This window comes from Mytilus californianus, unplaced genomic scaffold (genome assembly GCF_021869535.1).
Source record: "Mytilus californianus isolate M0D057914Y unplaced genomic scaffold, xbMytCali1.0.p SCAF_8, whole genome shotgun sequence".
NCBI classification, from domain to species: Eukaryota; Metazoa; Mollusca; class Bivalvia; order Mytilida; family Mytilidae; genus Mytilus; species Mytilus californianus.
The window spans coordinates 10,481,044-10,494,796 of NW_026262734.1; the positions used below are offsets into that span (position 1 = coordinate 10,481,044).

Here is a 13,753-nt window from a genome sequence, read left to right on the forward strand (position 1 = left end):
ATCAGAAATAACCAACTTAAAATGGAAAATTTTAAAAGAAAAAAAAAAGGAAAAAAAGAAAAAAAAAGGAAAAAAAAAAAATCCCCCCCAAATTTTTGGAACCCCCTTATGATTCATCACCCCCAAACTCAATCCCAACCTTTACTTTGTGGTATGGTACCTTGCAGTACAATTTCAGAGAGATTCATACACTTGAACACAAGTTATTGTCTGGAAACTAGAAAAATGTGTTTTTTGGCCTCTTTTTGGCCCCAAATTCCTAAAATATTGAGGCAGTTACCCCCATCATCAATCCCAGCCTTCCCTTTGTGGTATGGTACCTTACAGTACAATTTCAGAGAGATCCATACACTTACACACAAGTTATTGTCCTGAAACTAGAAAAATGCTTGTTTTTTGCCCCTTTTTGGTCCCTAATTCCTAAAATATTGAGGCAATTACCCCCATCATCAATCCCAGCCTTCCCTTTGTGGTATGGTACCTTGCAGTACAATTTCAGAGAGATCCATACACTTGAACACAAGTTATTGTCTGGAAACTAGAAAAATGCTTATTTTTGGCCCCTTTTTGGCCCCCAATTCCTAAATGTTTCGGCAATTACCCCCAAACTCAATTCCAGCTTTCCCTTTATGATATGGAACCTTGTAGTACAATTTCAGAAAGATCCATACACTTACACACAAGTTATTGTCATAAAACTAGAAAAATGCTTGTATTTTGCCCCTTTTTTGGCCCCTAATTCCTAAAATTTTGAGGCTATTACCCCCAAAATCAATCCCAGCATTCCTTTTGTGATATGGAACCTTGTGGTACAATGTCAGAGAGATCCATACACTAACACACAAGTTATGTCTGGAAGTTACAAAAATGCTTATTTTTGGCCCCTAATTCCTTTACTGTTGGTACCATAACCCCCAAAATCAATCCCAACCTTCCTTTTGTGATCTAAATACATGGTTAGATTCAGCATATCAAAGAACCCCATATATTCAATTTTTGTTGAAATCAAACAAAGTTTAATTTTGGACCCCGATTTGGACCAACTTGAAAAAATGGGCCCATAATCAAAAATCTAAATACATGTTTAGATTCAGCATATCAAAGAACCCTAAGAATTCAATTTTTGTTAAAATCAAACTAACTTTAATTTTTGACCCTTTGGACCTTAATGTAGACCAATTTGAAAACGGAACCAAAAATTAAGAATCTAAATACACGGTTAGATTCGGCATATCAAAGAACCCCAATAATTCAATTTTTGATGAAATCAAACAAAGTTTAATTTTGGACCCTTTGGACCTCAATGTGGACCAATTTAAAAACGGGGCCCAAAATCCAAAAACTAAATACAGGGTTAGATTCAGCATATTAAAGAACCCCAAGAATTCAAGAATAAAACCCCATTGAAATTGGTCAAGAAATAAGCAATTTATACGAAGTATCTTCTTTTGCACAATACTGTGCAATTAAATATTTCTTGCTATTGCGCAATACTGTACAATTGACAATTTCTTGCTATTGCGCAATATTGTGCTATTGGATATTTCTTGCTATTGCACAATACTTATTATATAATAATTTACACATCCTGTTTGGTGTGTATCTCCTACCATATCATTATTATTTTCTTTTAAATATAAATCAGAAATAACCAACTTAAAATGGAAAATTTTAAAAGAAAAAAAAAAGGAAAAAAAGAAAAAAAAAGGAAAAAAAAAAAAATCCCCCCCAAATTTTTGGAACCCCCTTATGATTCATCACCCCCAAACTCAATCCCAACCTTTACTTTGTGGTATGGTACCTTGCAGTACAATTTCAGAGAGATTCATACACTTGAACACAAGTTATTGTCTGGAAACTAGAAAAATGTGTTTTTTGGCCTCTTTTTGGCCCCAAATTCCTAAAATATTGAGGCAGTTACCCCCATCATCAATCCCAGCCTTCCCTTTGTGGTATGGTACCTTACAGTACAATTTCAGAGAGATCCATACACTTACACACAAGTTATTGTCCTGAAACTAGAAAAATGCTTGTTTTTTGCCCCTTTTTGGTCCCTAATTCCTAAAATATTGAGGCAATTACCCCCATCATCAATCCCAGCCTTCCCTTTGTGGTATGGTACCTTGCAGTACAATTTCAGAGAGATCCATACACTTGAACACAAGTTATTGTCTGGAAACTAGAAAAATGCTTATTTTTGGCCCCTTTTTGGCCCCCAATTCCTAAATGTTTCGGCAATTACCCCCAAACTCAATTCCAGCTTTCCCTTTATGATATGGAACCTTGTAGTACAATTTCAGAAAGATCCATACACTTACACACAAGTTATTGTCATAAAACTAGAAAAATGCTTGTATTTTGCCCCTTTTTTGGCCCCTAATTCCTAAAATTTTGAGGCTATTACCCCCAAAATCAATCCCAGCATTCCTTTTGTGATATGGAACCTTGTGGTACAATGTCAGAGAGATCCATACACTAACACACAAGTTATGTCTGGAAGTTACAAAAATGCTTATTTTTGGCCCCTAATTCCTTTACTGTTGGTACCATAACCCCCAAAATCAATCCCAACCTTCCTTTTGTGATCTAAATACATGGTTAGATTCAGCATATCAAAGAACCCCATATATTCAATTTTTGTTGAAATCAAACAAAGTTTAATTTTGGACCCAGATTTGGACCAACTTGAAAAAATGGGCCCATAATCAAAAATCTAAATACATGTTTAGATTCAGCATATCAAAGAACCCTAAGAATTCAATTTTTGTTAAAATCAAACTAACTTTAATTTTTGACCCTTTGGACCTTAATGTAGACCAATTTGAAAACGGAACCAAAAATTAAGAATCTAAATACACGGTTAGATTCGGCATATCAAAGAACCCCAATAATTCAATTTTTGATGAAATCAAACAAAGTTTAATTTTGGACCCTTTGGACCTCAATGTGGACCAATTTAAAAACGGGGCCCAAAATCCAAAAACTAAATACAGGGTTAGATTCAGCATATTAAAGAACCCCAAGAATTCAAGAATAAAACCCCATTGAAATTGGTCAAGAAATAAGCAATTTATACGAAGTATCTTCTTTTGCACAATACTGTGCAATTAAATATTTCTTGCTATTGCGCAATACTGTACAATTGACAATTTCTTGCTATTGCGCAATATTGTGCTATTGGATATTTCTTGCTATTGCACAATACTTATTATATAATAATTTACACATCCTGTTTGGTGTGTATCTCCTACCATATCATTATTATTTTCTTTTAAATATAAATCAGAAATAACCAACTTAAAATGGAAAATTTTAAAAGAAAAAAAAAAGGAAAAAAAGAAAAAAAAAGGAAAAAAAAAAAATCCCCCCCAAATTTTTGGAACCCCCTTATGATTCATCACCCCCAAACTCAATCCCAACCTTTACTTTGTGGTATGGTACCTTGCAGTACAATTTCAGAGAGATTCATACACTTGAACACAAGTTATTGTCTGGAAACTAGAAAAATGTGTTTTTTGGCCTCTTTTTGGCCCCAAATTCCTAAAATATTGAGGCAGTTACCCCCATCATCAATCCCAGCCTTCCCTTTGTGGTATGGTACCTTACAGTACAATTTCAGAGAGATCCATACACTTACACACAAGTTATTGTCCTGAAACTAGAAAAATGCTTGTTTTTTGCCCCTTTTTGGTCCCTAATTCCTAAAATATTGAGGCAATTACCCCCATCATCAATCCCAGCCTTCCCTTTGTGGTATGGTACCTTGCAGTACAATTTCAGAGAGATCCATACACTTGAACACAAGTTATTGTCTGGAAACTAGAAAAATGCTTATTTTTGGCCCCTTTTTGGCCCCCAATTCCTAAATGTTTCGGCAATTACCCCCAAACTCAATTCCAGCTTTCCCTTTATGATATGGAACCTTGTAGTACAATTTCAGAAAGATCCATACACTTACACACAAGTTATTGTCATAAAACTAGAAAAATGCTTGTATTTTGCCCCTTTTTTGGCCCCTAATTCCTAAAATTTTGAGGCTATTACCCCCAAAATCAATCCCAGCATTCCTTTTGTGATATGGAACCTTGTGGTACAATGTCAGAGAGATCCATACACTAACACACAAGTTATGTCTGGAAGTTACAAAAATGCTTATTTTTGGCCCCTAATTCCTTTACTGTTGGTACCATAACCCCCAAAATCAATCCCAACCTTCCTTTTGTGATCTAAATACATGGTTAGATTCAGCATATCAAAGAACCCCATATATTCAATTTTTGTTGAAATCAAACAAAGTTTAATTTTGGACCCCGATTTGGACCAACTTGAAAAAATGGGCCCATAATCAAAAATCTAAATACATGTTTAGATTCAGCATATCAAAGAACCCTAAGAATTCAATTTTTGTTAAAATCAAACTAACTTTAATTTTTGACCCTTTGGACCTTAATGTAGACCAATTTGAAAACGGAACCAAAAATTAAGAATCTAAATACACGGTTAGATTCGGCATATCAAAGAACCCCAATAATTCAATTTTTGATGAAATCAAACAAAGTTTAATTTTGGACCCTTTGGACCTCAATGTGGACCAATTTAAAAACGGGGCCCAAAATCCAAAAACTAAATACAGGGTTAGATTCAGCATATTAAAGAACCCCAAGAATTCAAGAATAAAACCCCATTGAAATTGGTCAAGAAATAAGCAATTTATACGAAGTATCTTCTTTTGCACAATACTGTGCAATTAAATATTTCTTGCTATTGCGCAATACTGTACAATTGACAATTTCTTGCTATTGCGCAATATTGTGCTATTGGATATTTCTTGCTATTGCACAATACTTATTATATAATAATTTACACATCCTGTTTGGTGTGTATCTCCTACCATATCATTATTATTTTCTTTTAAATATAAATCAGAAATAACCAACTTAAAATGGAAAATTTTAAAAGAAAAAAAAAAGGAAAAAAAGAAAAAAAAAGGAAAAAAAAAAAAATCCCCCCCAAATTTTTGGAACCCCCTTATGATTCATCACCCCCAAACTCAATCCCAACCTTTACTTTGTGGTATGGTACCTTGCAGTACAATTTCAGAGAGATTCATACACTTGAACACAAGTTATTGTCTGGAAACTAGAAAAATGTGTTTTTTGGCCTCTTTTTGGCCCCAAATTCCTAAAATATTGAGGCAGTTACCCCCATCATCAATCCCAGCCTTCCCTTTGTGGTATGGTACCTTACAGTACAATTTCAGAGAGATCCATACACTTACACACAAGTTATTGTCCTGAAACTAGAAAAATGCTTGTTTTTTGCCCCTTTTTGGTCCCTAATTCCTAAAATATTGAGGCAATTACCCCCATCATCAATCCCAGCCTTCCCTTTGTGGTATGGTACCTTGCAGTACAATTTCAGAGAGATCCATACACTTGAACACAAGTTATTGTCTGGAAACTAGAAAAATGCTTATTTTTGGCCCCTTTTTGGCCCCCAATTCCTAAATGTTTCGGCAATTACCCCCAAACTCAATTCCAGCTTTCCCTTTATGATATGGAACCTTGTAGTACAATTTCAGAAAGATCCATACACTTACACACAAGTTATTGTCATAAAACTAGAAAAATGCTTGTATTTTGCCCCTTTTTTGGCCCCTAATTCCTAAAATTTTGAGGCTATTACCCCCAAAATCAATCCCAGCATTCCTTTTGTGATATGGAACCTTGTGGTACAATGTCAGAGAGATCCATACACTAACACACAAGTTATGTCTGGAAGTTACAAAAATGCTTATTTTTGGCCCCTAATTCCTTTACTGTTGGTACCATAACCCCCAAAATCAATCCCAACCTTCCTTTTGTGATCTAAATACATGGTTAGATTCAGCATATCAAAGAACCCCATATATTCAATTTTTGTTGAAATCAAACAAAGTTTAATTTTGGACCCAGATTTGGACCAACTTGAAAAAATGGGCCCATAATCAAAAATCTAAATACATGTTTAGATTCAGCATATCAAAGAACCCTAAGAATTCAATTTTTGTTAAAATCAAACTAACTTTAATTTTTGACCCTTTGGACCTTAATGTAGACCAATTTGAAAACGGAACCAAAAATTAAGAATCTAAATACACGGTTAGATTCGGCATATCAAAGAACCCCAATAATTCAATTTTTGATGAAATCAAACAAAGTTTAATTTTGGACCCTTTGGACCTCAATGTGGACCAATTTAAAAACGGGGCCCAAAATCCAAAAACTAAATACAGGGTTAGATTCAGCATATTAAAGAACCCCAAGAATTCAAGAATAAAACCCCATTGAAATTGGTCAAGAAATAAGCAATTTATACGAAGTATCTTCTTTTGCACAATACTGTGCAATTAAATATTTCTTGCTATTGCGCAATACTGTACAATTGACAATTTCTTGCTATTGCGCAATATTGTGCTATTGGATATTTCTTGCTATTGCACAATACTTATTATATAATAATTTACACATCCTGTTTGGTGTGTATCTCCTACCATATCATTATTATTTGCTTTTAAATATAAATCAGAAATAACCAACTTAAAATGGAAAATTTTAAAAGAAAAAAAAAAGGAAAAAAAGAAAAAAAAAGGAAAAAAAAAAAATCCCCCCCCAAATTTTTGGAACCCCCTTATGATTCATCACCCCCAAACTCAATCCCAACCTTTCCTTTGTGGTATGGTACCTTGCAGTACAATTTCAGAGAGATTCATACACTTGAACACAAGTTATTGTCTGGAAACTAGAAAAATGTGTTTTTTGGCCCCTTTTTGGCCCCAAATTCCTAAAATATTGAGGCAGTTACCCCCATCATCAATCCCAGCCTTCCCTTTGTGGTATGGTACCTTACAGTACAATTTCAGAGAGATCCATACACTTACACACAAGTTATTGTCCTGAAACTAGAAAAATGCTTGTTTTTTGCCCCTTTTTGGTCCCTAATTCCTAAAATATTGAGGCAATTACCCCCATCATCAATCCCAGCCTTCCCTTTGTGGTATGGTACCTTGCAGTACAATTTCAGAGAGATCCATACACTTGAACACAAGTTATTGTCTGGAAACTAGAAAAATGCTTATTTTTGGCCCCTTTTTGGCCCCAAATTCCTAAATGTTTCGGCAATTACCCCCAAACTCAATTCCAGCTTTCCCTTTATGATATGGAACCTTGTAGTACAATTTCAGAAAGATCCATACACTTACACACAAGTTATTGTCATAAAACTATAAAAATGCTTGTATTTTGCCCCTATTTTGGCCCCTAATTCCTAAAATTTTGAGGCTATTACCCCCAAAATCAATCCCAGCATTCCCTTTGTGATATGGAACCTTGTGGTACAATGTCAGAGAGATCCATACACTAACACACAAGTTATGTCTGGAAGTTACAAAAATGCTTATTTTTGGCCCCTTTTTGGCCCCTAATTCCTTTACTGTTGGTACCATAACCCCCAAAATCAATCCCAACCTTCCTTTTGTGGTATTGAACCTTGTGGTAAAATTTCATAGAGATCCATTCACTTAAACTAAAGTTAGAGTGCGAAAACCAATGTGTCTTCGGACGACGCAGGACGACGCCGGACGACGACGACGCCAACGTCATACCAATATACGACCACAAAAAATTTTTTGCGGTCGTATAAAAATATTTAGACAATACTTATTTTTATATAAAAGGAAAGGAAAAGTACACATTTCATTTTCTGTACATGTAATATTCATCTTTTCTGCATACACAAAGAGAAGCGAAAAGATACCAACTCGTAAGTCCAATACAAACTGACAATGCCAAGGCAAAAGTGCTTATCACATAATTATTTCACTATAGTCATGGTAGAAAGATAAATTAAATGAAAAACAAAATATTTCTAATATCAGTTTAACTAAACAAGAAATTTCAAAGATTTAAATCTAGTTTTGTTTATATGGTATTGATTTAAAATAACCTCTTTAAGTTTGCAGAAATAGTGTTACCATCCGTTTTGCAACAAAATAATACAGAGTTTTTCAACAATTCCTTCAGGAATTGAATAAAATATGCTCTTGAATGTAATGAATGTACAAAATTCAGTGGTTTTTGCTGGAATGTCACTAATTTATGATAATTTCAAGGCCTGGAAGCACTGAAATAAATCATTTTCCTGTTTTCAATTCTCATGGTAGTCCGAAATCCGTGTTTGTTGTTTATCATGTTTATTCTAATCTAAACAATGCTTCACAAAGAAGAATATTTCACAGAATAAGGCTTTTTTCTTAGTTTTCATGTACTGAAGGTTAAGAAACCAATACTGGTGGGGACCAATGTCACATGTTTTAGATCCATAGAAACTGCCATTGATTATAACTGTATAAAATATACCAATATACACAAGTTGGAAAAATAATACAGCTATGTTTGTTTCTTCAAAAAGATCTGTTGAATTATTATTTTAGGCAGTAATATGCTCTAACTATTTCTAAAAGCTCCTGCTTACATGTATGTAATCTAATACCATGTATCTTTATAATCATATTTTTTTTCATCATTTTTTTCTTTAACAACATGAATACTTCTTTTGCTTTTTATTCCTTATAAAAATGACTTTATCAATATATGTTTCTTGGATTTTGTACAATCAATCAATCAATCCAGTCTGCCATCCATCCATCAATCAAGCACAATGCCTTTATGTTTTATTTTTCAGCAAGAAATTTCCATCCAATCAACGTGTTTGTCAGTAGTATCCACATATTTGCTTTTCAAATTTTTGTATCATACATACATGTAGATATGTAATGCTGCTTGATATAGTTCCTATGATAGTCTTTTATACATTTTATATTTTAGGACAATCTATGTACAGCATGATTTGTATTATATACTTTTATAGTTAATATTGCTTTGAAAAGGTATTTATTAAACATGAAATCAAGCATTCCCCAAATATATTTTTTTTAATCCATCAAAATGTGTTTCCAAGTGTACATGGTGTATTCACAATTACATAACATCAGGTATTTTGAATATTATATACACACTTCATATTTGCAGTATAAATGTACATGTAACACATATTTACCTATCTGGAAAGCTACCTTTACGATGTTTGTGCAAGGCCTCATCTGTAAGTCTGTTATTTGGTGAGTTATCATGGGTATTGTACCGTTTGGAAAGAGTTGGAGGAGGTGAACAGTGGTCAAAGAATTCCTGAAATTGTACCAAATCAATACACTCAATATACATGTATTGTATATGACAAACTGACCATTACAAACGACTTTTTTCTGAATAAATGAAACAAAAATAACGGATAATCGTGCAACATAAAAATACAAGAATATTTGAAATGTTGCTGAAATAATAGACACAAAGTGAAAAATATCATTTACTATACGTATACAGTACATTTGTTGACAAAGTGATAGTTGAGAACAAACCTGACTGCTAGTTAGTAACAAACAACCCATAGAGATACCAAGGAGACAATAAAAGACATATTGAAAAGTACATCTATGCAAATTAGTCTCAGAGTCTTTATACTTTTGAAAATTTTCAGCCACATAACCAGTTTGGCCATAAATTGTTTCCGCCACAACACCTGTTTTGCCACACTATTTCATAATGTTCTTAACATAAACATATGCATTACATGTTTTGACAAGTTTGTTTTCAAAAGGGAAATTAATTAACAAAGTCATTTTGTCAAAAGGTGTGCAGCTGCTTTGATACACGAGGACACAAGACTTTCTTACATTACACTTCTAAGTTAAGACAATAATAACAATATCATCAAAGGATCAGAGGGATCATTATGATGAGGACTTTACAATCTCTTTTACTTAAAATTTAAATAATTATCATATTTCCTTCGGTATTTTAAAAAACTTTAATTTTTTTTAATATAAATAGTCCTCCTTTTATCAATACATGTACTAGTAAATTCTTGCGTTCTGGAATATTCTCTCAACTTACATTTTTTGTACATAAATTTATACAAATTCTCAACAGTTGCTTAACAATGAATATAATTTTATGATCAAAAATGTATTTTCCATTTGTTTCTTTGTATATATGTTTGTAGGAATAATTATTTTCTGCTCCTTTCTTACAAAAAAAAACATGACCGAACAACTTTACAAAGTATGGTCGAACTGGCAGTATACCCAAATTGAAACAATAATGGCCGAACTGGCATCAAAAATAGGGGGCCACATTGACCAACAGTAGATGTATGTGCAAGGATGAAAATCTACTTTCTAATGAAACAAAATTTCCAAAGCCCAGAGTAAGGATCCCAGAATGGACCTCCAGCACTGTAGATATCGGTCTAATTTGTCTACCATTACTTTAAGGTACTGGTTACGATTACCCACAAAAAGTAACAATAAGAAATAATTATTGTTACTTCTGAGACTAACTGAAAATGTGTTTTTTTCCAGACAGGGACCTGACTTCATTACTCCATTTGTACTCTTTGGGGGTAATACACCTCATCACTATTTGTCTGCCATTACTGGACATCACAAAGGTTCCCGTAAAATTTTGACGTCAAAATAGAAAATATCTGAAACCACAATGGAAAAGTGATTGTTGTATGAGGTCAATAGTTCAAGAAGCGCATATTTCTAAATAGTGATAAGGAGGTCGGTAAAAGTGGTAACCCGAACCCGAACCCGAACCGGAATTTGCCGGAAATTTGCCGAACCGGAAATCTTTAAATATGATTTGTTATCATTCTTTAGAGATTTTTGTTACAAAAATTAATGGATATGGTGTAAAATATAAAGTTTTATGTTATGTATGAGTACGCTTTTGTTCTTAACTGGCAAAAGACTGAAAAAAAAGTTTTCTATGTTTCCGCCTTGGTAAAAGTGGTAACCCAAACTCGGGAACCTATTTTTCTTTATTTCTCTGTATTATCTGATTTCTTGAGTGAACACTCTGACTTCGTGTGATGAATATCATCTTTCATTTCATAAACACAAAGATTTTTTTCAAACTGTATAAAACACAACCATTTATTTCATTTCTAAGTGAATAAGTAGGAAACCGAACCCGAAAGGGAGACAACTCGTTTTGAAATACAAATGTATTACAACTTTTTACCATGCATTCAAAAAATATTTTAATGGTTTATTTCATACATGTACATAATGAATAATCATTTGCATTCCAACATACTTCTTTTCAAGGTATTTTGTGACTTTTCCGTTTATACTATTTTTATGTCACCTAAAAATTATTTTCAAAACTTTACATGCAGTTTTTCGCTTATTAGATGTGAATATAAATTGTATGTCGATACTGAGTATCTTGCTGTATTTGCATTAACAGTGACCAGATTTCTCTACCACAAAAGGTCAGATACCAGGCATTACTATCTCTGTCATAAGTTAGGCCTTTGCAGTGGACGATAACAGAATAATATCACCGGCATATATTAAGCAATTCATTCTTATAGAAGTTTTAAAATAAATTAAACATAAAAAATCGAGGAATCACATTTAAATCTCAAAATAAACACACTCAAAAAATTGAATCCATTTATGACATAAAACAAGTAGATAGTTACGGTTTCTGGGGGAAAAAATCTTTTAATTATTTTGTATTAGGTTTAACCAAGTATCATAACCATAAAATACTGGATGTTTTATTTTTTCATTAATCGAAGAAAAAACCCAGAAAAAACCCACATTACAGCCAATAAACTAAAACAGTTAATACTTCTATCTATTTGACAAAACAAAAACTATATAGAAAAAAAAAGAAATAATAATTCAGAAAACACAATCATCAATCATAGGCCGAAGTAATGGTCCGAATTTGGTATAGGCCGAGTTAACCAGTAGCGTCATAATCGACCCAATAATACAAATACAAAATGAAGTTGTCTCCCTTTCAGGTTCGGGCGACCATTTTTTTGGTAATTTCCACTATAAAAAGTTTTTGGCAAAGTTGTAAGAACAATTTTAAGTCAAATATGAAAGATTATTACATTTGGGATATAAAATAAGAAAGCGAATTTAATCACTTAGGCAGATTAAGGTTTGGTTTAAGAAAAACTTTTAGGTTCGGGTTACCACTTTTACCGAGGTGGAAATTAATAAACCTTAAATTTATCATTGTTAGTGATGTTTGGAAAAAAACCTTTTCATACATGAGATAAATTTAATTATACATCAAATATATAAACGTTTGTAGAAAAAAACGAAACATAAAGGGCATAATATATGTAAAATAAATTTCCGGTTCGGCAAATTTCCGGCAAATTCCGGTTCGGGTTCGGGTTCGGGTTACCACTTTTACCGAGTACCGAGTGATAAGGCCTATTGTAGCCAGCTGTACCTTACTTATATCACACAACTGTCACAAGTTCCAGCAGAACTTTGTATCACAACTTAAAAAATTTGATTTCGTATTTTAAAAGTTATTGTCGCTTCACGTCAAAAGGTTTTTCGGAGACAAAATTCAGCTAAATTCCGAAAAGTGTTTTAAATTATACGAATGTGAAAGTTCTTTTTTGGAAATGGAAAATAAAGGATAAGGCGATGTTGAACCTTTGAAGGAGGTCTTCTGTCATATGTTAAACTTCCTTTCGATGTGTTCTTCAGCGCCTTTGAAATATCCATCTCAGTGGATATTCAAAATTGAATTAAATTTGCAAGTTATCAAACATGATTAGTATTTTTTTCTCCATTTTCTATTGCGCCATGATTTTGGAAAAGTCAAGAGAGTTCCGATATATGCACTTCCGAACGTTTAAATTACCTAAAATATGTCATCATTGTCCCGGATATGGATTAAGTTATACCCCATAATAATAATAAATTTCGTCTCAAGAATTTCATCTTTGTTCCTTAAATGAGTTTTGTAGATTTGTCGACTTGAGTTTGTAGCGTTAATGTAAATATGTAGTTTTGAGAATAGAAAATAGTACCAGAAATGTCGTTTTTAATTATTAATATGAGGAAGGCGCTACCTTGAATGCCAGCTTACCAAAACTATGTCCTACATATTGATTGATTGTTGGTTTGCTTAACGCCCAGTGGCAAATATTTCATGCATGTTCAGGACGAATGTCCTATATATAGTTTTTGTCTAAAATATAATAATAAGTTTAGATGGAAAATGTTTAGGGAAAGATCATTGAACTTCAAAAGGCAGAAGGGGGTATGGTATTTTTTTTTTGCTTTGGTGCATCGCAGGAAGGCGTCAAAGCAAAAATTTAAAATAGCCTTCCTGGATGTCATAATTATTTGGACTAGTATTTTTCTTTAAAAACTGATGACAAAAAATACTCTGTTCAAGCAGAGGACAAAAAAAATATTCTGAATCCAGATTTTCCCCATACCTTATAGTGTTATATTTTGACTAAATAATTTTGATTAATAGCATTGAAGTGCTTCACGTGTAAAAAATCTGTCTCAAACAAAAACCATACTCCCCCCTTTGGAGCTAAATTGTTGCTCCCTTATTGTTTTCTGTTGAAAATGAATTTATTGGTGATTTATATAAATGACAATGCTTACAATCATTAACTTGTGCATTTTCATATCCATTTTTCTTTCTTTGCAAATTTTACAAAATTTAAAACAATAAGACATTTGTTTAATTTCAAAACTATGAATACTGTTATACAATCCATAACTTCATTAAATTAATTTTTTGTTGATTTTCATGAAAAGGTGGAGGATTTGGAATATATTTTTCATCAATATCTAAAAGTTGTAGATGTT

General features: G+C 32.9%; 1 protein-coding gene across 1 annotated transcript in view; it reads right to left on the minus strand.

Moving 5' to 3' along the window:
• Positions 1 to 12,751, minus strand: part of LOC127710776 (mRNA export factor GLE1-like) — a 40,475-nt gene extending 27,724 nt beyond the window's left edge. Inside the window, exons 1-2 of the mRNA XM_052216735.1 lie at positions 12,575 to 12,751; positions 9,097 to 9,224 (exon numbers count right to left, since the gene is read on the minus strand). Coding sequence (XP_052072695.1) covers positions 9,097 to 9,224; positions 12,575 to 12,646 — 200 coding nt within the window. The 5' untranslated portion in view covers positions 12,647 to 12,751. The remainder of the gene's footprint in view (positions 1 to 9,096; positions 9,225 to 12,574) is intronic.
• Positions 12,752 to 13,753: the final 1,002 nt, after the last annotated feature.